General features: G+C 37.8%; 1 protein-coding gene across 1 annotated transcript in view; it reads left to right on the top strand.

Annotated features, from left to right (window-relative positions):
* Window positions 1-25,585, top strand: part of slc15a4 (solute carrier family 15 member 4) — a 32,331-nt gene extending 6,746 nt beyond the window's left edge. Inside the window, exons 3-9 of the mRNA XM_032579117.1 lie at window positions 749-1,041; window positions 1,810-1,951; window positions 2,158-2,241; window positions 4,583-4,757; window positions 8,143-8,301; window positions 13,265-13,423; window positions 24,100-25,585. Of these exons, the coding sequence (XP_032435008.1) occupies window positions 749-1,041; window positions 1,810-1,951; window positions 2,158-2,241; window positions 4,583-4,757; window positions 8,143-8,301; window positions 13,265-13,423; window positions 24,100-24,251 (1,164 nt within the window). The 3' untranslated portion in view covers window positions 24,252-25,585. The remainder of the gene's footprint in view (window positions 1-748; window positions 1,042-1,809; window positions 1,952-2,157; window positions 2,242-4,582; window positions 4,758-8,142; window positions 8,302-13,264; window positions 13,424-24,099) is intronic.
* Window positions 25,586-26,263: the final 678 nt, after the last annotated feature.

Raw genomic sequence — 26,263 nt, 5'->3', positions numbered from 1 at the left:
GACTTCTTTCCTTGTCTGAAAGTTATCTCAGTCTCGCTTCCGCTTTTAAGTTCTGCGGCTGGCTGGTCGCACCAACTATACGTCATTACTAGACTTCAACCTGCGAAGCCGACTTGCCCTTAAACCAGTCAGCTGATGCTGGGCTGTGACTACCTTGCTTGGTGAGTCTAGACCACAACAGAAGCGGCCTGACCTCAACCCCCTTTGCCTTGTCGATGCTTTCATAAAACATGTGGATAGCAACAAGGCACCTTAAAGCTGCCTTAAGGTGTTTGGGTAAGACGCTATAGTGTGAAAGCTTCTGAAGTTAGGCGGTGTTTGTCTAAAGGTTTACAAATCATCAAACCCAAGGTAGAGCTGTGCACAGCACTGACAAAATAACAGTGACAGTATCCAGTTTGGGCAATTTGAGAGAGCTGGAGAACCGGAGCAGATTGTCTGATATCGGCTTGAGGAATTGGTTGAAATGTTGGTTGCTGGGTGAATAATGATGGCTTGATGTGCGTGCCTTTGGAGCCTCAGATTTCTTCATTTGTCATTTCCCTTAAAGGACAGTTCATATAGTGTTCTCAGTCAGACCACACAGAGACATAATTTCCAATGCTACATAAAACAGGGAGAATCCAATAGAAGGGAGTTTTATGACGTGTTGAAAAGTCTATGCATGTGTTCTCTGTTAACACATTCTAAAACTAATGCATTTGCAAATCAATTAGTTGCTTTTATTCTGTTTTGTCTGTGACCATAGGTCAAAGACAAAGGACCTGAGGCCACGCGCAGATTCTTCAACTGGTTCTACTGGTGCATCAACTTAGGAGCTATCCTGTCTCTGGGAGGTGTGGGATACATCCAGCAGAATTACAGTTTTGAGGTTGGTTACATCATCCCGGCGGTGTGCCTCGGGATCTCCTTCCTGGTCTTTGTTCTGGGACGGACCGTTTTCATCACAAAGCCTGCCGACGGCAGTGCCTTCTCAGATATGGTCAAGATCCTTTCCTTTGCCTGTTGCTCACAGAAACCAAAGGAACCAAACCTGCTTCGGTAAGAGTGCTCATACTGGTGTTTTTTTTTTCTGTATTTCTTTAGTGATAAGAAAAACTAAATTTGATGGGAAACAAATTTGTTCGACTGTTGAAACCATAAAATCCGTCAAAGTATTAGGCTGTTAGCCAAAAAGGATCTCAAAGACTCATTTGAATCATTTGTAAATTATTGGAATCATTAGCAAAAAATAACAGTATCAAATATTTATTTCTCTGGGATTTCCACATTTCCAGTTGTGTATTCAGTGTTTTTCTGTGGAGAGTTTTTTTATGAGCTGCAAGGCAGCTTTTGTATGTTAAAGCAGACCTTTATCTTAAATCTCTCTTTGATCCCCTCCTATAATTCTTTTGTGAGTGCCTTTCCCCCCCACATCTGGTCAATGTATTCATCTTTGTTCCCTGTGGTGAAAAGTTATCCTAAAGAGCTGAAACTTGACTTTGAACCAAAGTACCACAAACGTCTCAAAAACTTGACATTGAATATTTTAAGTTGGACAATCCCACAGCCTTATAAAAATTCCTTATTAGGGAATTTTCTCCAGAGATGAGGATTATGGGCTTTAGCGTAGTTTCTTTTGAATCTCTAGAAGTGCTTTTATTAAAGGGTAAAGTTTACTCAGAAAAAGATGATTAAATGTACCATTTTAAGAGTTGAGAGTAATTTCATCATATTCTATGTATAACATGTTTTTTTTTTAAATTTATGGTACTACTCACACTTCAGTCGTTTAGTAATTAAATTATTTCATTTCTAATTCTGTTTTAGCAATAAACCCACCCTGCTCGACACCGCAAAACTGACCTATGGAGGGAAATTTCCGGAAGAAAAAGTAGAGGAAGTGAAATCATTAGTGAAAATCCTTCCAGTTTTCTTTGCCCTTATTCCATACTGGACAGTGTATTTCCAGGTAAGACTAATCCATGTTTCACAAGTGGAACAATTTAGAGGACTTTATCTTGCCCATGCTGGCTTCCAGTAAGCAGACATGTTAAAATAAGGGAAGATTATTTTCTCTTTCAAGATTGCAGAGAACCAGCTTTGCACCAGAGAGCCTGGTGATCATAAAGTGGAGAGTTACTTTATGCTGGCATTAATCTCCTTATTGTGCTGCAGATGCAGACAACATATATCCTGCAGAGCTTCCATTTGAGGATTCCTGGTACACCCTCAAACACCTCGGTGGACACCTCTCATCAGGTAACAAATAATAAAAACAGGCTTAGTCCAAGATCATGTTTATTGTTTAGTAGATAGAACATAATGCAGTAATAATAATAAACACACAAAACACCACCTGTTTCTAGATTAATATTTTCAAACCAGAAATCTCGCTCTCGAGGGAAGAAAAAAAAAAGTCAATTGGTCTCTGACATGCAATGGCAAGCAACAGCTGGAGGCAGCAGGAACGGCTTGTAATGCCTTGGGGATTAAGTCAGAACTTCACAGACTAATACCTCTCAGATTAGCAACCTGGCTGTGTTTGTGTTCCTCTGCTGCAGCGCCTCCGTCTGACGGTTCCTGCTGATTTGTAGCTGATGTAACTCGCTCTCACGGCTTGTATGTTGCATTCTGCAGGACTTTGATGGGTCCCTCAGCAGCTCCACGTGAAACATGACTCCTCAAAAAAACAAAGGTTTCACTGCAGTGACACTGATCACAGTTGAAAGTTCAGGCTGTAAGCTCCAACACCTTTAAAAAAAAAAAGTGAAGTGAAACACCTAAAAAGAAACAACAAAAAATAACTCTTATTCCTTCTTAAAGCTGTACATTAATATTCTCACAAAACTGTAACTAGTTTTTATTTGTTGTAAAACTCTTAAACTTTTATTTATTATTTTGGCCATCATTTTTGACCTTTGTCTCGGAGCTCAGGTTGCACTTCTCATGTCTAAAATATTGTTGGTATTGAAAGAGGAAGTAAGATGTCTCTCCTTCCAACCTCGCCAGTTGTCGACATTAAAAGGGAAGTAAGATTTGAAGCCTCTGGGACTTCTCTCCCTCAGCTCACCTGACAGTTAAGTGGCTAGACTTAAAAGATGCTATTTTCTCAAGGGAACAGGAACCCATACCAATGATTCATCTTAAAATCGGCTGAGATTCTGGTATCTTCACTAATGTAACGTTAGTTAATTGATCAATTTTCCTTCATTAAAGAGCTGGATCATTTAAATATGAATTTAGGTCAAACCTATTTCCTTCTCCAGAGATGAGGATTATGGGCTTTAGCGTAGTTTCTTTAGAATCTCTAGAAGTGCTTTTGTTAAGCACTTAATAAAATCAAGGCCACATCCTTTATTTTATTAAGTGCCGTGGCAAAGACGGTGGCGCAGAGGCCTCAGTTCTCAACACGGCTGTTGTGGGTTTGAGTCTTGGCACGTTGACTTTTGCCGCATGTCTTCCCCCTCTCTCACAACCCATGTTCCTGTCAATCTACTGGTAAAAAAAAAAAAAAAATACTAAAGCCAAAAAAAACCTAAAAACAACAAAAACTACTTCTTGATGATGATTGTTGTAGATTTAGATCTTAGATATAAATTGCTAAATTATGTTTCTTATACAGAGAAAGAATGAAAAAGTGTGCTTGTGTGTTTTAAACTCATGAAATGTCGCAGGGACAAACTAACTGCAGTTCTATTGAGCCCGGTGTTACCAGCAAAGATACTCATAATTCCTGTGTATATACTTTAATTTATAACTGTTATTTCCCTGTGTTTTTTTTTTTCATGTTTAAATGTCTTGGCAAGAAAGAAGACATTTTGAACTATTGTCAAAATGTCAAGATTTTTGGTGTTATCTGGCAAAGTGGTCTGTTATAAAAGCTGATATATGGTCATGTGCTATTAACAGATTGATAGATTGCTAAATTAATCCAAGAATTGGGGAATTCAGTTTGAGAGAAAATATATATATCAGTCTGTTAAATAAGAAGTGCATATCAAGTTTCCATGTCACCTGAAATTTAAATAGCCAGCATAGATTTGCATATGTTATGTGGTCTAACAACTTGCAATTTTATTTTGCACAAAGCAACATTGTGCTTGAAGTAGCAAACATTTTGTGTGTTAACAGTTACTGTGAATATTTTTATTCCATCTAGTAATTCAGATATTCAATTTAAACATGAAACTTTTTGGTTCTCAGGTTTAGGGAACATACTGTGAATGAACAATAGAGCTTGCGGTGGGCTTTAATGGATTTGCAGCTAAAACAACAGTGTTATCAGTATTGCAGCTGCAGCCTCTGGGAATAATAATCCTAAAATGTGTTCACGTCTTAGATCCATTTGACTGTGGGGTTTTTATTCCTGTAAATTCAATTAATTGTTTTTTTCATTTTTTTTCATTAAATAGTATTTGGCTTTGGCCACCTGGGGGTGCCAAAGCAGTATCAAGACCGAAACCTGCTTGCTTATTGTGGATGCATATATGTGTACACAAACACTGTTGGAATGCACATAGAGTCTTCTTTGTTTTTATGCTCTGTTGCTTCTTATACATTTTTATCTCATCTCTTCTCCTCTGGATTCTTCTTGATTAAGTTCACCTTCCCGGCTGCCTGGCTCACCATGTTTGACGCAGTGCTCATCCTCATGCTCATCCCTCTTAAAGACAAAGTAGTGGACCCCTTCCTGAAGCGCCGTGGCCTGCTGCCCTCCCCTCTGAAGAGGATTGCTGTGGGGATGTTCTTTGTCATGTGGTCAGCCGTGGCAGCGGGTGAGTTCCCCCTCACATGTTTTCTCAATTATGCTATCGCCTAAGTAGGCCAAAGAACAAAGCAAGAGCAGAGTTTACTCTTCCACGGTGATGTTTTTTTTATTGTTTCCTGATATTGTCTTGGGAGGTTTTTGAAACAGTGACTGAAAATATAAGATGGAAATTATGAGAAAAAATCTGTGATTAAGCTTGCGGCTAATGATGTTTCAATTAACAATTATATTTAGTGGGCTTTTTTTTTCAGTGGATCTAGAGATATTTTCTGTTCATAAATCACAAGATTATCTCCCACTTTACAACAAAAATTAAGGCTTCAATGTTTTGAGAAGGACAAAGATTGAATGTAGAGAAAGGCCAATCAGCTGCACTCTACGGAGTCAATTTTAATTAAATGCTCTCCAACCAACAGCCTGTACATGGCATTTTAACAATTTCTGTCATTAGTGACTTTTAAATATTTGCTCTCTGTAGGCAAACTATTAAACATGTCCTTAATTACACTCTTACAGAAGTTCTTTTTAGAAAAGTGTGCTTCCAATTAAATTTAAAGGTAAGTTAACATCAGATGAACCAACAACTCAATATTGTAATATAAGTAATAAGATCTAAACTGCCCGATAATATAATTCACCTCTATTAATGCTTGTTTGAGGTGTGAACTGCTGTTTTGTAACCTTTCTGTGTTAAAAAACAAAACAAAAACTAACACTTTTTGTAACTGGGCGTATGTATGATAAGGAAATAATTGCCTGGTTGTCATATGGTGGTGATGTGTTGTGTATCAGTCCTAATAAGCAGCATTCTTAGATGGCAAGAGTAGAGATGATTAATCAGATATTTTTGGGCAATTTTGAATCTCTAGTTTTTTTTCTGGCTTTAACTTCTCAATTCCGAATTTTAGATACTTCTTTTTTTTCTGGCTTCTGCAATATAAGAAATAGGAACAGATGTTTTTCTTGTCTTTCTGGTCAATAATTAATTTTTATTGGGACTCCTGAAGAGGTTTTTTATTATTGTTTTAAAACAATGTCAAAATATGTTTTGAGATGAAATGACACACTACCACCATTAGTTCAAGTAGCATCACAAAATCTGTAGAGTCCATGTGTATATTCAAGAGAATGCAAACCTTCACAATAACTGAGATTTCCAGCTTATTCCATGACAGGCAGATGTTGAAACCTCAAAAGACAGTGAAACTTTGCACTGGTACTTTTAGACTTCTTGTTATCTTCTGAAAGTCTTGCTCTCCCACAGCCTCCCCCACAGTAGAAATCACAAACATGTTTAATTGTGTTGTAGAAAATACCTTACGGACAGCTTCTGACATTTATGTTCTTTCTCTGGACTTTATTTTAGATATAGGACTGTTACTGAAATTAGCTATCCTAGGCTTCTTCCAGCAGGGAAGTTTGTTGTTGGTGGTGGCTAAATGAGCTATGGTGCGTTCAGTAGCTGGAAAAAGATTAGATTTTTAAGTGTCACCAGTCAGATCCAAACAAGCTGAAAATTGTCAGAAAAATTATATTGTGTTGCTTTTCAAAATGCATCTTTTTGTAGAAACTGACTACTTGCACTGTAAAAAGCCAATTTTAACTGCTTAAGTTCCTCTTTTTATTTAACTTTTAGAACTTAATATTTGTGCAATTTTCTTTTCTAAATTTAAGGTTTATAGGTTTAATTAAATGTTGGAAAGTAACATCGGTGTTGTGAAAAAACAAGACCTTTTTGTGGCTTCATGTTCTTGAGAAGAGATGAAAAATCTAATTTCATATGTTCTACTCTTGTCTATAAAAAGGATCTTTTTCCATCAGGATGATATAATAAAAGCTCTTCAGAAAAATGGAATGTGCAAACATTTACTTTTCAGAGGACTGGCCCTTTTCTGAAAGGAATGCCGCTGCAACATGTTCATTTCAACGTTTGAAAGCTTTTCAGTTATTTATTTTTTCCCATTTGGCTTTTTGAAGGAAAAAAAAAAAAAGTACAGACCTTTTGCATTTGAGCTCCGGCAAAATAAAATCCAAATCTTGGAGAAAGCAATTTTGAGTTCAGGCGGTGGAGAGAAAGGGTTTAGAATGGTGGTGTAGTCTGAGCTTTGGTCACAGAATAGAAGATAAACACACGACTCCGGTGCCAAACAGTTCTGACCTGGATTTTACGAGTCAAAGCAGACAACAGGATCAAATCTATGCATTGCAGTACATTTTGAAATACAATTGAAACTCTGTGTAATAATTTTGTATCTGCAGTTCATCTGAATAATTGCTCGTCGGACATATGCTTGCTTCACATTTATCAAGTTAGACACAATGTCCCCCGTGAGCTGCCTTACAACACTGTTACACCTCAGTTGGCTTAACGTCTGTGCGAGTACTTATCTTTCCTCTTTCTATTAGCTGAAATCATGTTGTTTAGAGGCCAGCAGATGGAAAGTAGTGAAAATCCCAGCGTGACATCTTTTGCTCACCGAATAGTCAGCTGAACCCATTAAATTTCTGCCCACCTCTCCAGCACACCGGCTCTGCTCAGTGCTAGAATCACTTCTGTCACCTTGTGTATGAAATATGTGCAAATTTGTCAACAGCATTTCACGAGGTTTCACCGTACATGTGCTGACAGATGTCTGGGCTTGAGAATAGCTGGACCACACATGCAGCGTAGAGAAGGTTGACACATTGTCAAGCACAAAGCGACTTTTTCTGAGCAAGACCTCTGCCAGATCTTGAGGCCAGCTTTGATGACAGGTTTTAGCGCATTTTTTGTTTTTGGACTAATTGTGGCTCAGCAGCTTTCAGGTAGCTAAAACCAAGTTATTTAACAGCTGTGAAGCCGTATTGCAAAGGATCATTCGGAGACATCTGATATGTGATTTTTAGTTAAGGTAAACATAAAAATAGGGATGTGTGTTTATACTGTGAGATTTGCTCTGGGCAGCCCAGCGGCCATGCTGCCTGAGATGGACGGCTGGTATTATTGGATATCCGGATTACAAGTCTACAACTCTCCTCGAATACAGCATTAAGTGTAGCTATGATAGGAGGCTGTCTCTGGGAGTTATCTGAAAATAGCCGCTGGTCACACGATAATATTAATCGAATGATGCTTTAGGGAGCAGACACCAAATGATGACAACTGCTTACTTGTGATTATTGAACTGTCTGCAGTGTCGCATTATTTACTACCCTTGCAGATGGGATTTTAATGAAGTAGTAGGAAGGAAGTCAACAAAACCAACTTAATACCCAACAAACTGCTATTGAATTACTGTATTTTGTGTTTGGCTACATATTTCTGACTTACAGAGTTGTGCTACATTCATCCACGTTTGCATATAAGTAACTCTTTTCTGTTGTCTTCTTCTTTCTTGTGTTCACCCACTCAGGTATTCTGGAGACCAAGCGCCTTGAAATCGTTAAATCGAATGGTACCATCGACCAGGTGCTTGGCAAGGTTGTCTTCCATGCTGCAAATTTACCCATTTGGTGGCAAGTGCCTCAATATGTGCTGATAGGAATCAGCGAAATCTTCGCAAGCATTGCAGGTATGGTTGTTTGACATCTTGTGTTGAATTTACTTGGCCTTGTAAAAATCCCCTTTTTTTATACTCAAATTCTTTCAGGGACTTCAGGAAATCTTAGGATTTTATGTAGTAGATGTAATTGTAAATTATATAGAAAAGAATACATGGTTTCCAAAGTTATTTTACAAATAATATCAGTGAGATGCATGTGTTTTCAGTCAATACTTTGTTAAATCAACTTATGCTGTGATTACAGATACAAGTCTTTTGAGGTATGTCTATATCAGCTTAGCACAGATTACTAAAGTTTTTGCCCATTTTTCACTAAAGCAGCTGAAGCTCAGTCAGTTTGGATGTAGAACACCTGTGAACATAATTTTTCCACGTCCAATTCAGGTCTGGACTTTCACTGGTGCATCCAATGTGCGACTTAAAATCACAATAAAATACATCCAAGTTTGCGTTTTAGTGCCACAAAAATCTGAAACAGAGTATGAATACTTTTCCAAGGCACTGTGGGTGTTATAAACTCTAATTAAACTCTTGCGAGGCAAATAAATGTTAAATTCAGGATGGCTGAGTGAAACGACTTCCTTTTTTGCGTTTGCATGATTTTACGCACAGATGTGTTTATGCCATTTACTGAAACACATTTCAGTAAAAGTGTGTTGAGCACTTTGATTCATTGCCAGGCTCCACCAGCTAAATGTAGTTGTGGGTTGTTATCTAGAGCAAACATCCTAAGACATCAATTGATGAGTGATTATCCTGAATTTCTCACCCTGCTGCATAACACTGTGCAGCAATGAAGCATTTTACAAATAAAGTATGGATTAGGAAACTATTTCACAGTTGAACTGAGGGAAGGTTCACTCCAGGCAAGTGACTTACTTCACATAATGGGTATATTGTCCACACAGATACTGTACTCAAACACATAAAAATGTGCATGGTTTAATGAATTGAGCCTTTCTTTCCCATCAGTTTTCAATTAGCATCAGTGTTGACACATAAAGCAAATGGCATGCGCATGACGGAGACATACTGAAGAGGCTGTCACTGTGTATTTAATGCTCGCAAACAACGCCCACATAATTCTACGTCTATACATACAAGCTGTATTCACAGATAATACCACAAGTTAAACTCACATTCTTTTTCTTTCTTGACATTGGTAATATCTGAAGTACTGGATGTCCAGCCGTTTACAACTCAAAAGACACATCCTAACATACAACCACGTGAAAAAAACACTCAATATATTTGGTCTTGTTATGTTGATGTCTATAATTATAATTTTTTTATTTATTTCTGGAAAAAAAAAGATAATTGATTGCCTTTGAACTGCGTTATTAATGACTCGTCCTTCGTCGTTGTTTATATATGGTCTCGCATTTTTCCTGAGCACCTTCTGAGTCACACTAGAAATCAGAGGGGATTTTCTGATAGTAAGATGACAGGATCCCAATATAAGCCTTCGTTATTTTCTTCGAGAGCAAAGGTTTCCTCCTTGTACACCTCCCAGAAAAAGGCATCCATTTCCACATAAACACTAGCAAGAGTCTGCAGCAGGCCCCATGATGAGATGTTAGGGGTTTTGAGGATTTCTTTTTTTACGTCCTGCTGTCTGCTCTTGAGGTGAACTTGCTTGGATGACAGACTTGGTCACGTTGGAATGTGTTTTGAATGTCTCGTGAGCTGGAAAGTGTTTTTAATAATAACAATGCGTTTTATTTGAAGCGTCTTTCAAAACTCTCAAGGACACTTTGCAAACAAGATAAAAACGTAGCACTTTGTAAAGGAATCAGAAAAGTCTTTCGATCTCAGGATGTTGTTTACTCTCACGTCAGCAGTCAGGAACACACTAAACTAAATACCTGAGGTTTAAACATGACAACCCTTTAAAATGCTGTGTAAGCTTTGTTCTAATCATGCACTCCTGGTTCATATTTCTGTAATTTTTCTTGGGTTTTAAATGGAGCGGTGTATCCTAATTTATTCCTCTACCTTTTTTCTGACATTATAAAGCCTCCATATTTCATGTTTACCTCCAAACAACTATTTTGTTGAAGTCTTTACTCATTTCTTAGACTTTGATTTGCTATTACATTCTACACATATAAAAACAAGTGTCCATGTACTACATTAACCTGTCCGCACTTCAAATCTGGGACAAACTAAGAAGATTATGAGGTTTTTATTTATTGGAAATAGAAACCAATGTCGGCACCTAACACACAGCTGAATTCCAGCATCAAGCAGGCAAGAGGGAAACATTTTGCTTTGAAAACTCATCTCTTCAGTTCCCAAAGCTTAAAGATGGATGTTAAAAGAAAGATTGATGCAACCCAGTGTTACATTTTATCACCGCGTTGCGTCACATTTGCCGGCATCAGGCTGAAAAGGGGCAAATATATTTTAGAAAACAATGACATTTCTCTTATTTCTCAGGTTTTCAATCATTATGGGGATTAATATATTTGGAAGTTATTTCCTTGCTTTCCTTTTTTTTATTTATCAAAAATGACAGTCACATTACGGTGCTTGAATAGAGGTTGGGAGATTTTAAATTTCCCTTTGTTCCTTATTTTGTCACAAAGCCAGGAGTCCTAACAGCAAAGCTTATCCAACGGCAATATATTTAATCTTTCTTCTACTCACAGAAGATGGATTACTTAGAAGTAAACACTGCAATTGTAAGCAAATTTTTTTGGGAATTATGGCATTCAGACCCACTTTTCACTGGGAGGTTAAGAAACATGCAAAAAAGTGGGTTTCTGGTTTCTGCTTCACAATACATGCACTTACCTAACCCTGACTTCCTGCAGCCTCTCCTGAAGCTGCAATTGTGTTTGCCGTCCCCCTAAATTTACTAATAAACAAAGATTAAAATTGTCCACTTCTGGTTTGAAACTCCTTCTAAAACTCTTTCTGGATATTATTTGGAAGATGGATATTGAGTTTTCTCCTATTTCTCCTGTTTTTGTTAATACCTTCTCATTCGGAGCTCCGAGAATTAAACAGCATATTGCTTCTCTGAAGCTATAATGTGGTAAAGTCTTGTGTTCTGCTCTAGTATCCTTCAGTTTCTGTATTTATTCATTCGTCAGTGCTCCCTCATCTGATTCGGTTTTAACAGCACAATCGCAGACTGGAATACAACAGAAACAACTTTTTTTTTTGTCATTATTCAAAGAGCAGAAATTTTGTTTGTCAGAAATGCACTTCACTGTGAAATTGTGTAGAACTTTGCTGCTGGTTTTGGTCCATTTATTTCCCATAAGAGACCAGGATTGCTTTGTATTGAACTTCTTTTTGGAGTCACTGCTTATAGTCTTAGGTTGCACTTAGGTTTGTGAATTAAGTTTGTTAAGATCTTCTTATAACAATATATTCGTTTGCATATTCCATAGGGAATTCTGCTTCATGAATATTTAACTTTTTTTAAAAATCAATTTAAAGGGTGCTTTAGTCTTCTTCATGTTTTCATATACAGTCATAAAAATATATCATTTCTAAATTTAAACTCCATGAATACTGAGATTAGCATAAATATGTTGGGTATTATGTACCCGCCGTTTCAGGCCTCTTGTCTGGAATCCACTCGTATCAAACATGGTTTCTATGAAAGTCAAATCCGACCGAACAAAGCTATGCGGGTCTTTAAAATAAATGCACTCACAGACCATCCCATCCCACAGGGCTTACTTCAAGGGAAATTGGCTGAATTGTGACATTTATCTGGTGAAGAGGAATATTTCCCTTATGTCGTTTCCTGTTTGAATAAATTTGTGTGAAATCTCACAAGTCCCGAGCCTGGTCGGACAGAAGCGAATCTTTATGCATGAAGTTTGCCTCATCCGAGTCAGTAACTCAAAGGTGCATTGTTTTTTTTATAATAAACAACCTTAATAGCCACTTCCAGAAAAGGGGGTGGGGGAGAACATAGTGCCTGGACTTCTACATATTCTTTTCTTTTTTTTTTTCCTAGGGAAAATCCTTTCAGCGAATGAAGGTCAAGCTGTTTATGTTGTGGGTTGAAAGCAACAGACATCGCTTTAGTATTAGATTGTCATCACAAATACACATTCACAAGATTTAGCCTGATGTTAGAATCCTCTCTGCAGTGCTGAGCTGGAAATCGAAAACCCCTACAAAGCCTTGCACTGTCTTTGTGGGTCGCTACTCAAATGTTAGCTGAGGATGTAAAGAAAGGGAGTACATGTGCAGGAGACATCCATGCTTTCTTCTGTTTAATTTAAACATGATTCTTGGGTTCTGCTCTGGTATCCTTCAGTTTCTGCATTTATTCATTCGTCAATTTACATTCTTATTTTCTTTCTCATTTGCACAAGTGCTTTGTGTGTTTATAACCAAGCTGGTGTGATGCCTGAGGTAGCGAGAATAGGCAAACATCTTGTATTTACCTGCATGTCCTTAATCTCTCAAGACAGATGGAGCTTAAGGGCCTCATCTGAAAGATCAAATGTTTGAGGTGCACTGAAATTATCAGTGTCAGCTTGTGGCTAGAAATACCTTCAGGGAGAAGAGACTCCGAATTTATATTTGTCCCCAAGCTCATCATTCTTTTTTGTACTTTCTCTAGACGTTTTTCCAGTTCTTCTTGTGTCCTGACAAAATATCCACTAAGTAATAAAAGTTGCTGACCAACCCGAACATTTCTGCCATGGAAAATGAGCTGTCATGGAAGCCTTTTCTTCTCAAAGAGACTGTTTACAGAAAGGTGGAATAGTTGCTGTCAACAGAACTGGTTACGTTACAAGAATAAATAAAGACAAATATTTTATCCTGATTTATTGTCATTGAGAGACAATTTTCAGCACAAGGAATATTCGTGAAGCATAATAGTGTAATGTGAGTTTTAATTGTGTGCATAGCCTTCATCACCAGTCCTTATAAAAAATATTGTTTTATAAAAAATATATACTTTATATATTTACCTGTCTATCCCATTTGGTTGCAGGTCTGGAATTTGCCTATTCTGCAGCACCCAAGTCCATGCAGAGTGCAATTATGGGGCTCTTCTTTTTCTTCTCTGGGATCGGCTCGTTCGTGGGCTCCGGTTTGCTGGCCATCGTTTCTCTCAAGAATATCGGCTGGATGTCTTCCCACAAAGACTTTGGTAAGACCCTGAACCAAGCAACAGATCAGCCGCTCTATTTTTAGAGTACATTTCATACACAGCGAGGTGAGGTAAGGTGATTTATATCAAGTAGGTAATGGAAGAACATACAGGGGTGACAAAAAGAAAAAAAAATAACTGAAAGAAGGCTTAACATGGTTAAAAAACAAAAATGCGTGTGAGTAAAGACAGATAGTGTTGTTTGGAAGCACTGAGGAAACTGAAGATGAGTAAAACAAACTCATTCTGGAATATTTATGAGGATTAAAACTAAGTTTAGAAGTAATGAAAAGAAAGATTTAAAAAGTTTAATTATTAGCAGTTTATTCAAACACCTAAAATAAAAGCTGTCATGACTCCAACAAAAACCTAATAATGAACTTTTTGAACATCAGCTTAAAATCAAACTACAAGTGGAATAAAACTACAGACACAGTGAACTTAAAGTGTTGTTAGCATTTTGTGAATAAGACATCTCAATTACTGAAAGTAAACTAAAAGCCAAATTTGCTTTTTATGATGTCAGTGGTCTCCATTGCCCTCAGATCTTCAGGATCCCTGTTCCTAAAGAGAGGAAAATCATAATTTGTAGAATGTATGTAAATATTAGAATAAGGACTTGGGTCTTTAATGATTTTAGGTGTCATAAAAACAGTTCTAAGAGTAATTTGTAATGTGAAATGAGCTGGTTGTCTGAAAAGTCATGTTTTAACAGTAGGTATGCACATCTATTTTTATGGCTTCTAGTGTGGATATTTTTGATGCATCACCAAATCCAGTGGATTTTTAGATGCGTGTATTTCTTTCATAAAATATTTAGGTGAGACAACTGACATGAATCACCAAACCTTGCTGGGTGTGTCAAAATAACTGCAAAAAAAGAGAGGAATACAGACTGTTTTTATTTGACATGTCTTAATTCTCCGGCTGTATGGTGGGGTAGTGGTTAGCAGTGTTGCCTTGTAGGAACAAGGTCAACATGGTTCAAATCCAGGTCTGGGCTTTCTCTCTATGAATTGCACATGTTCTCCCTGTGCTTGTGTTAGCTCTAACTTAGTACTCTGTTTTCTCCTACACCCCAAAAACATAACTGTGAGGTAAACTGGCCTCTCTCTGCTTCCTTCAGTTATGAGAATGTGTGTGCGCCTGGTAGTTTATCCTGTGTATCTGTGTGTTGCCCTGTGACCTGTCCATGCTGTGTCCTACCCAATGACCACTGGAGATGGTCATTGGGCATCAATGCCACCCCGAAAATAAGCAGAGATATGGATATTCTTTAATCCATACCGATCCAGTTGACATTCTGCAGCTAATTTATAGCTGAAGTGCAGAAGGAGAGCATCACCATTTTTCAATTTTCTATTTTAGGTGTTTTATTGTATCAATAAGCATGTCAGACTAACTACAAAAGGTGTAAATCCGTCAGACTGGTAAAATGAATAGCGCTGTGCTGGCAGCAGATGGATGGGCTCCCTCGCAGGTGGAGACTCCCAGTCCAGACACACAATTTTCCCCCTGAGCATGTGTTGACTAAGCCGGCGCTGTAAAATGTTTATCCACAAACACCTAATGGCTCATTAATAAAGCGTGCCGACAGGTTTGGGAGCTGCTGCTGAGGATGCTGGGTCTACTTCATAAATCCATTCTCTGCTCAGCCTCATGTCACTTCAGGGGAAGTTTAACTGAAGCCAGATTGCCTGTTTGGCTCTCCTTGCTTTCCAAAACAAGTCGTTTAGAAGGTGAGCCACAGAAATGGAATTAAACATCCTTCCGGCCACTGATAAGAAACACATGGCACAAAGCTTAGGCGGTAAGTACAGTCAGAAATCATATAGTTTTTTTTTTTTGTGGTTTTTTTTCACCATATTAGAGTCTTCCACATCGCACAGCTCTGTAGGTGGAAGGGATTCAACTTATTTCCATGGCTCTGGGCGAAACCGTGTGCCGTAAACAGCATCTCGGGGGAGCTGTGCTAAGTTGTACTAAGTTGCACGGTTCCTGAAGACAGACAGCAACATTAATCACAGGCTGGGAGTCTGATTACATAGCCCAGCCCTTCTTAAGTAAAGCTGTCCCTGGAGCAATACATGAAGATGGCAGGGCTGGTTTGGCATCACACTGTTGGATGCTCAGGTCTCCTGTTGTGCTCTCGCTCCATCGTCCCCCTTCTCTCTAGAGATGCTTAGTGTCAGACAAACTCAGCTTTAAAGTTTCACATAAAAAAAAGCATGACTTGATTACATTATCACGTTTTTTCATATAAAAGCACGTCTAGGGCTTTGTTTTGTTTCCCTGCATTTGACCAAAGTGACTCCATTCTAAAGTGTTAAGAATTGTAGAATGAATTTGCATCAATAAACTGTTATTTCTTATTTGTTTCTGTCTGGTCACATTAAAATAGAGCTACAACATGTTGTAAAAAGCTGCTGTTCATATTTTTCTCATCTTGTCACATAAAGACACAACCTCAAACATTACATTTCATTGGGATTTATGCAATAAACCAGTGGTTTATCGATCTGTTTTTAACGGCCTCGGTTGCTGTTTTCATGTAAAATAGAAGAAATAAAACAGCAAAACTGAGAAGTTTAAAAAAAAAACACTCAAATCATGTAGCTCCAGCTCAGAATTGTCTCATTGAAATTATTACCAATAATGCACCACAGAAACAAAATCTTTCTTCAGGACCAGCATAAATTCACAAACTGAAACAGTAAGATTAACTGCAATCTAAAAATGTCAAGATTCAGCTTCCTGCTGATCAAAACTCTGCAGATACATTTCTAAGATATTTACTTGATAAAAGATCCTGAAAACCACTCTCTATTTCACATTTTGAATTACTTTCTCACTTTATCACAAATAGTCCTAGTCAGATGCATTGAAATTTGAAAAGTAGTGGAAAAAGTGAAAGACATGAAGAAACTTGCAAGGCACTGTAAAAGGGGTTTTCATTTTATTAGTTCTTCTCATGTTGCATGGACTTCTCTTGAAAGGGAGACGCCATGTTTCCATAACATTAACCTGTATAAATATAGGTGGAATTATACATTTAAAAAAACCTGACCTCATGGACATTTTTTATGGTCTTTTTTTTTTTTTAAATTGTAGTAATTTTTAAAGAGAGACGTGATAAGATAGAGTCACAGGTTTGAACTCTTAGCTTACCAAATCCCACCAGTTGCAGGGTAGGTTTGACTTTTAATGGCTCCTCATTGGAAACGACGCTTACCTGCATTAATTTAGTTGTGTGCTAACGCTTATTGTCTGTTGAAAAGCTCATATGATCTGTGTACACTTGTTTCACCGCGGCTCAGCAGCGAGCGTCTCCCCGACAAACATAAACAGCTGCTTTGCTGTTTTCTTTCGCAGGTGCCTGCCAGGCCCTCATGTTTGTTTGTCTCTGTGCTCGTAAATTGTAGGTTCAGCTCGTACTCTGCATCCCCCAGAATACATGCAGCCCTGTATTTTATTGTATTTCCCTAACATATTCAGTGCAGTGACTTCTAAGGACAGCTTATTTTCCATATTACACAGCAGTATGTGCTGCAAGGGAAATGAACAAAAGGAGACTAAAGTGGCGGAGGGAAGATGTGGGTGAAGGTGTGCATCTTAATCCTGAATGTGTTGGGGAGAGAAATCTATTATCGAATTATTTGTAAGCAATGAGGGATTGGTTAATAAGAAGCTAAATATTTAGGATTTTATTAATGGACATGTTTTTCTGACTTGGAGAGAGATTTTCATTCTTTTTGCATATTTATTTTCTATGTCGGATATAATAAAACAAATCAAAACGCCGAGCCTTATATCGGAGTTATAGTGATACTAGTGATCCTTGTTAACCTGCTGAGATTTTATTCACATCAATGTACCTGTGCGTGAAGCTTTTCCTCAGGTAGAAGGGCAAAGAAGACTCTAATTCGTAGTTCTTCAAGCTTTTCAAAATGTAATCTGAACTTTGGCTGTATTTTTTTTTTTCCTTCTGTTTTTGAACAAATGTTCTGTTTTCTCTGTGCATTGACCCATGAAAGCATAATTTGTGGTGTATCCAAACAGCACACAGCAAATGTTGAGGTATGTCTACACAGTAGCTGAATTCATGTCTTTAGGAAATGGGCAAACATCCTGATGCAAGACCTAAGAGATGCATCATCATTCAACTGAAGATCAAACACTTTTTTAGCTTGTAGCTCTTTAAAATGTAACCTTGTTGGTGCTGTAATGCTATTTATATTTTTCATGCATTCAAGTAAATGGAAAAATTATGTATCTGCGACTGCCTGCTGGTAACAACATATCTAAGGTTTTATTGAAAATGAGTTGCTGTTATGTCTAGACACGACATTGGTTCATTTTTTGAGTTTAGGGGCCCTTTTATGCTGCAACTGGGATGGAATGGCTTTATCAAACATTATAGGCTTTACAAATGATCCGATACTGTACTAAAAATGACTGCATTCGGATTGAATAAAATAAAAAAAAGTCTCCAAAGTAAAATTTTGAAAGGCATTCATAAACTCTGTAAAAATGCTGCTATAAACCTTTAAAAGATTTGAAAAAGCCTATGAAGAAAGTGGGGGAATAGAACAGTCTTCACAGTGGTGCATAAAGTATATTTGTGCTGCAACATCTGCTTTCAACCTTTAAACCCATATTCAACCCTTGACCTCTTTCCTCTTGCTGAATAGTCATCCACCCCGTTCTGTTATTTCTTTTCTGTTTCTCCACGGCACCTATTCTTGTCGAAACAGTGTGCCACCATTTTATTTTCATAAGTCAATCAGAGATTAACCTTTACTCTCAACACAGAATGATCCTTCATACAACAGGAGGCTTTGTGTCTGTGGGAAATGGGTTTGCATTCTAATTTGCCTCCCTTTTGTTGGAAGTATCATTCACTCAAAGTGGAGGGTTTTTGTGAACGTCTACGGTCACAAGACAGGAAGTGCCCTTTTCCTTGGCCAGTTTCCAAGTCTTGACTGATGTTATATCAGATGTCTGGGACGTGTTCAGATATTCACCGTGGGCTGACATTCGCACGTCCTATTGGGTCACACTCAACAAAATGTCAGGGTTTTAATGGAGGTTTTAATGTCAGATCTGACAATTTTAATATCAAGACTTACTCCTCCTAAAGGGACCGTATGAAAACAGAATTTTTCTTGTCTCCTTATAAGACGTCTTAGAGGTTACAGAGCGCACGTAAATATTTTTAGCATGTGGCCAGTTTTGAAACTTTACCATCAATAATAATGATCCAGAGCTTGTGGATGACTGAGGAAAATAACCATGTTTATAGCTGAAACAAACATGCATTGATCCCCCATAATCTCATTCTAGGACAGAGAAAAGCATCAAGATATTGAGTTGTTGTATTGAAGGTCTGATCCATTGATCTATTGTCAAACATTAAATTGGTATTGACCAGCTTCATCTGGCTAACATTGTCGGCACAAAGTCACTCTCAGGTAAATTGACCCAAAAGTTTATAACAGTCAGATATTTGATAGCTGACCCTCTTTGTTGCTGCATTTGGTTTAATCACAAGCTTGTTATTTTCTAAACTCCACAAATGTCAGCAGAACCTCTGAGCACCTGTGGAAATCGTATTTCTTTGACTCTTTTTTTTGTGTGCGTTTGTTGTTTTTCCTGCTAGGGACTTGGTTTTAACGTGGCTGTCAAATATTTATGGCCTTCATTATAGTTTTCTGCAGTATGTCCTCGATTGGTATTTTACTGGTTTAATTAGTCTTCAATCATTTTTGAGTGCATTTAGCAGTCAAGTGGGCCCTGGGGGTTGGACAGTGTAAGGAGGAAACACACCGGGTTTAGTCTGAGAGAAAACTGCGACAAGAAACTTGGAAAACTGAAATCTTACAGACGTTTCAGAAGTTCTACTAAAACCTTTGGTGCTTTTCGGCTGCTTTTCTATCTGTGAGTTCATGTCAAACTCAGCTAAATAAAATCGACTTTTAATTGAACTAAAAAAAATGTTAATTTTAACATTTTAATTTCCAATGTTAATAGTTAACAAATAGTTGTTTTCAAACTATCAAACAAAAGTGCTGTGCTTATGGGCTGCCTTGTGTGTAGAACTGTGAACAACAGTCTTTTGACAGAATAATATTTACAACCTTTCCTATGCCATCTCACAAGATTGAAACATACAGACAGAGGGATCTTTGAATATTAATCTTTGCATGATTATCTAGAAAAATCATGCATCAATTTTTTTTTTCATTTGGTAAAATATTCTTGTATATTTTGAGATTTTGTCTTGCTAACTCAGACCAAGGTGATGCATTTTTAGGTTAGTAACAGAGTCCAAAAGGGGGGTTTTCTCTGTTCCAATTACACCTACTGGCTATTAAAAATGTGCTGCATCCAGTGAGAATTCAGTGGCAGCTTCATGTAAAACTTCCTTAGGACAAACAACCTTCTCTTTATGAGGTGTTGATATGTGAGGATAAAATTGAACTCTAACTGCTTGCATAATTTTTGATGAAATCTAAAGCAGTTTCTTAAGAACAATTCTTCTGATTTCATTTAAAAAAACATCAAAATGCTCAAATATTGCAAATTAGCTTAGTAGATAAAAGTTAAAGTGTATCACATTTGGTAATATTTCACACAGGTTTTTACACAAAACAAAAATGTTTCTGTGTTTCAAAGGTTTATGATGCCATGCACTCTAACAGGGCTCCAAAGGCCTTTGGAAGAGACATAGGCCCGCAGCATCATAGATCCTTCACCATAGACAACATCTCTTGCCTTTTGTCTATGAGCAAACCCAGCTGTTTGTTGTAGAAAAGCTTAATATCGTCTGACCAAAGCAACGCTACATGTTCACGTTTGTGATGGCGGGATTGGCTCGCAGATGGCGATGACTGGTTGTTATGGAGACATTGTGAGCAGAAGATGCTAAAATTCTCCAACACTGAGCCTTTGGACATTTTGTTTTAGCCTCCCTTAGCATCCTACCTTTTGTGTGTGGTGACAAAATAAGCCTGGGTCGTCATCTTTTGTTTTTGTTTTCTGTATTATGTCAGATTTATTTTCTAAGAATTACAGAACGTCATTGATTATTAATTAGACGTTCCTAAACAGTAATCAGTTTCAAAAAGTAAAGCATCATTTTTTATAAAGGTACTTAATATGTTGTTTTTAGTCTTTTACTCATTCATGCCGTCCTTATTTATCTGCAGAGCAAAAGGAGTTCATCTTTGCTATAAAAAGATTATAAACAACTCCTGTTTGTTCATCAGTCTGCATACTTGATTCTGTCGTTATTGCTTACTTTTTCTTAAAGCACAGCGCTTCAGTAAACTAACTGCAGCAGCATTTGTTTTCCTATCTGTCAAAGAAAAATTGACTAGAGGAAAAACAACCATTCTCAGTAAATGTGCATTGTCTTATCCTCCATGAATTATTCAAGCTCTGCTTCGGTTTTTGATCTGTTTCTGTGGACTTAAACCTTTGATGGATTAGCATGACAGCAGAGTAGGTGAAAGCTGCAGCAGGGGTCAGAGTGTATGTCAGTTCTTTCTCTTTTTTTTTGGTCTGACTTGCCAATGATTTCATTTATGCTCTGGCAGGATTTCAGAGTCATCAGCCAGCTCTCTGTTCCTTGATCAAAGCTTTCACACTATAGAGATGCCTCAGTGCACAAAGCATTGACAGAGAATCACTCCATTTCTAATTATCTCCAAGAACATGCAGACAACAGAGAGAGGGGAGGGAGGAACATCTGTAAGCTTGATAAGCGTGGTGACATTATGGTGTGTGATCTGCTTCACCAATCCTAACAGATCATGCAAAGCAGTCAGACGCTTGGTTAAATTGACTGAAACCTTCTCTTTGATCAGTCAAATGTGCCCTGTTGAGTGATGTACAAGAACATTCTGCCTTTACAAGCCTGAGTCTAATGCAATAGTTTAGGAGTGTTTGGTTTAAAATGTACACATTTAGTCATTGCTGTGACATTAAGGGTGTTTTCACACCTGGTAGTCTGACAGACCTGGTTCAATTGGGGACCAAAATTGCAACAGTTGCCACATTTTCAGCCGGTGTGGTTTGCTTTCATAGTGCACTAAGTCAAATGATCCAAACTAATTGAAAATCCTGCTTAGCCCCTGACCTGTGGGAGCACTGCATGAAGAACTACTCAAGGAAGCGACATTAAAACCTCGGTAGAAGACATGAATGTGACTTCTTCCTTCACAAAATGTTAAAAGATTTTTTAGCGGTTGCTGGATCCCGTTTTTGACTTTGGTAAAGACATGACCCATTTCTCCCGCTAGTGTTAGATTCTTGCGTCTGTTTTGGTTCTTTTGACCCAGAATGCTTTGCAATATAGGTTGCTTCCTGCATTTGGAGCGGTCTCGGGCTCTCTCGCATCCACGTATACACGTGAACCACTCCAGAGTTTTAGTTTATAGGCTGACCAGAGTTTGCTTTCTTGGTTCATATCAGAGTTCATTCACACCTCCTGTTGTGTTTCTAGACCAACAGACCAGATTAACATGGGTAAAACAGTGCTGATGTAAATGCACCCCAAGTCTAGAAAGGTAGATTTCCATGTGTATTTAGAAAGACTTTTCTGCATTAAATTCAATTCAAATAATTCTGAATGGCATGAATACATCTTTATACAGTGCATTGAATATGTTAGGGAAATACAATGAATACACATTAAAGTAAATGAAACATCTGTAACCAGCACAGTCAAATGAAACATAGACTATTGCTGATATTAATTACATAACACATAAAGCTCTAACAACTCTGTCACATTAATGTACATCTGTCTCTCATGGTGCAGACAGATACACACGTTAAATGTAGTATATAAAGTGTGGTAAACCAGTCTTTGCTGACTCTTGAGATAGAAGTTGTTATAGAACTTTATATAGTAGGAAATCTTTGTTCTTCAGTTCGTTAAACTCATTTTGACATCTGAAGACAGTAGGACAGATGCTGATAATTCAGCAGCCTCACATTAGACTGTTGCGTAACTAAAGAGATACCATTTTAAATATCTGCCTCCTTTACTTATATTTAATTGCCTTCATTTTGCATCGTATAGGTTCAGTCGTCTCCGTTTCAGTTCTTTCTGTTTGCCATTAATCCAGGCCCTCACAGCGCTCCCTGTCATCGTCCTTGGGCTTGTTAACATCCTGCGTCATTTTTCTTTATTTGAACAGCGTACAGATGGTTGTAATATGCTAATTGTGCTACTAGATGTGACTAAATACGACACACTAAAATCTCCAAGGCTTCAGGACTAGTAAGAAAAACACAAACGGCAAGAAAAAACAAATTCCAGTGCAATCTGTCCTGTTACTGATGAAGAATATTTGACTATAAGCCCAGTCCTGAGCTGTAAGGCTGGTAACCTTTAGGCTTCCAGGTGGCTCAAGTACATAGAATGAGTGTTGAGAATTGCCTTCATATCTAATCAAAGTCAAACCTACTTTTCTGTCTCCAGCTTTTTATTTACTGTGATAACCCTCTTTGCGACGTTAATAGGAGCTTTCTGAAGAAGAGGCTTTATGTCTTGAGCGACAGCTATCTTGTGTTTGTTGGCTGCACCGCATCGTAAATGACTTTTTGGAAACAAAGACGTGATTTTAGGCTGCACAGTAAAAAGTCTAATCTCTTCTCCTCTGCATAAGGCTCTATCGCTCTAAAGGCGATTCCCTTAATACAGAGCATCATCTCATCCCGTCAGCTGCAACGTCAATTGGTCTGCCTCGCATGGTCAAGGGGACAAAAGCCGCTCCAAGACCAATCCAATTGTCTCCAGTGAAGACAATTGTATTGCTGTCAGCCTAAAACCCCCAGAGTCAAAAACGGTATTTGTTTAGAATATTTCTCCTGAGTATTGCAGGCTGAATCAGGGCGACGGGTTCAGGAAACATTGGGACACTTAGCAGCCGCTGGCTGAAAGCTACAAAGCCAACAGGAAGAAGTCAATGGGGAATCTGAGCCATTAATGTTATTACATTTTATGCGCACATATCTTCTCTGTGAGATCAACAATTTTTCCTTATCTTTAGCGTCTGCTTTTGCCGTCCTCCCTATGTACGAGTAGTGTTTCGGTGAACTGTCAGTTTTATTCTCTTTCTATTTTTTTCATCTCTCATCCCAGTCCCATGAGGAAACAAACAGCCCTTTAAAACGAATGAAAGACTGTGTGACTCAGATCACAGCTGAGGATCCATGTTGCTCGTGCTATTTTTTTTATTCTTCTGTCTCACATCATCAATAGAGCCTTCCTGTATCAGCGCTGAAGTGCGGGGTCAATTGTCTTCATTTTCAGAAGGTTTAAAAGTGACGAGATGAGCTCCTCTCATCTTCTTCCCTCGCTCATCCTTCAGCTCCCGTTGGATCCTGATTCCTGACAGAATCGTGTTTTCCCTGACGCTCTCACATCAAGCCTGCTCTTTTTGTTGTCTCTTAACACACATCAGCTTGCCACGTGCGTCAGCATTTTACCTTTTTGTCTTGGAATTTCTTTAAATGTGCGACAGCACTTGACACTTTGGTTGTACAAATTAGGTCTTTTTGTTTTTGTTTGTGTGTGAGTGATTTTGCTTTTTGTCATTATGCGTCTCCAGAATGCCAACTCGATTGTCCCTCCAAGCTAATTTCCCTCGTGTTGTCTCCTGCAGGCAACATCAACGGCTGCTCCCTGCACTACTACTTCTTTCTCCTGGCGGGCATCCAGGGTCTCACCTTGCTCGTCTTCCTCATTGTTTCGGTCAAGTATGACAAGCAGAGGAGCAGAGTAGGAAGTCAGCGCCAGAGACACTCCTCCTCTTGACCTCTGCACCCATAACACCAGCCTTCACCTGTCACAATGCCAAAAGATCCTGTCCAATCAGTATTTACTTATGATCCTATAGCGCTCTGGGTTGTTGTTATTATTATTATTATATCACAACTATACACTTATTTATGCTTATTGTAGCTATTTTGATTTGGTGTTTCTGTCACCTTTCTTGTACAGTGGTTGTTTTACCTTGACTGAATGGGCTTTCAGGTGCCACAGACAGAACAGGAGTCCTGTGACTTATTTCTGCTGATCTCCCCTTTTGCTACGTGTTTATTCCTGTTGCCTTTTTTTTTTAATCATTTGCACTTAACTTGAGCAATGGTACCATAAAATGTGATATTTTCATGTTTTCTAATATAATAAGAAAGCTGACTTGTTTTTATGTGTTGGTTTTTACTTCATCCCTATAAAATGACATTTTATATCTTATATCTCAGTCTTTACAATGACTTGATACTTTTACTAATTAAGCTTTTGATTCCATCATAATTCTTTGCTTAATATTTTTAATCCATCTTTAATTATTATTTTTTTAATTTTACGAATCCTGCTATGCAATCTAATATTGAAAGCAGAAAATCTTCAACGTTTGTGTGCCACCGCCTGTGAATACACTGCACACATAAAATGACAAAAAAGTCATACTATTAAGTCCACTGTAACTCTTCCAATAACACAGTTAATGTCTAATTACAGCTCATCATGTTACAAAATTAACTGTTACAGTAACTAGCGCACAAAAGCACAGACTTTAAAAATCATTTCATTACTTAGTAAGTCACAGATCCCGTTGTTTTTGTTTTTAAGGAATTTTCTGTTTTTGCTGTATTTGTGAGGCTGTGATGCTTTTGAGTTTGATACTGTTGTATATGTGTGTGTGTGTGTGCGTGTGTGTGTGTTTTGAAATGTCAGATTAAGTAGAGAACGAGCTATTGTAACGAGTTTTATTATGAGGACACTCAGGGCTTTAGAAATCATGTGAAGTACTGAAGTAATACTCCAGGAAATATACCACTGCCTTTGGGAGCTCACAGCTGTTTACTGTCAGTGTAAGTAAAGACGCAGTAAACATAAAGCAAGAGGTTCACTTCCTCTTCCTGATTGTATGAAATGCCTGTTGGATGGATTTTCGTTTGTGTTCATTTGCCATATGAATCTAAATCATCTCTGTCTTGTTGAACTGCATTTTGTCATAGTGCCTTTTTCATCTCATTATTTTTAAGACTCACTATACTTACTGTAACTTTACCCTTTGAAAATGCTTCAAGATTGGAATAGTGTTTTGTGTTTCTATTTATGCTCAATAAAGTCTATTCCATGGATGCATGGTCTTGTCCATCCTTTACCTACTACAAATGCATTTTTCAGGTCTGGGAAAACTATGGAAAAATATGTTTTTCTATAGATTATTTCCAATTCCATTGTCTAAATGTTGCATCTATCTATTGATTAATCTGCCCCTTATACCTTCCTCCATATAGTCATCCACCCATCTATAAATACATCATTATACCTTAAATTCATGTAGCTTTTAGAACATAAAAGTCTGACAGAACTAATATAGGACTTTTCTTTTACCACTGTGCTCTTTTTTCTTCTTCTTTTTTTAAAATATATGTATATATTTATGTTTCTGCTCTGCCAAGCCTGTGCTGCCTTAATGCAAGCTTTATAGCCACTGGGTATTACTGAAGAATTTATATTCCACTTTATTTTTCAATTTGTATATTAAAGATGTTTATTCCTACATTAAACAGTGTTGCTCGCACAGAACATTATCGGCATCAGGAATCAATAATGGAGTAAGAGCACATTCAGGCCCCGCATTTTAAATGCGGACTGGATGGTGATACTGTTCTTTAATCATGGCATGTGCCTTCAAAGTCTGTTTTCATGATTAGGGCTGTGGTTTGTATGTCCTAAGGCAAGCTCAAAGTACTGTAGAGTGCCTTAATTATTTATATTACAAAAAAGCACAGCCTATAGCAGGCGGTAAGGAA

This window comes from Xiphophorus hellerii, chromosome 12, assembly GCF_003331165.1.
Source record: "Xiphophorus hellerii strain 12219 chromosome 12, Xiphophorus_hellerii-4.1, whole genome shotgun sequence".
In the NCBI taxonomy this organism is placed as follows: domain Eukaryota; kingdom Metazoa; phylum Chordata; class Actinopteri; order Cyprinodontiformes; family Poeciliidae; genus Xiphophorus; species Xiphophorus hellerii.
The sequence above is the reverse complement of the archived record's forward strand: the minus strand, read 5'-3'. Positions and strand labels throughout refer to the sequence as shown.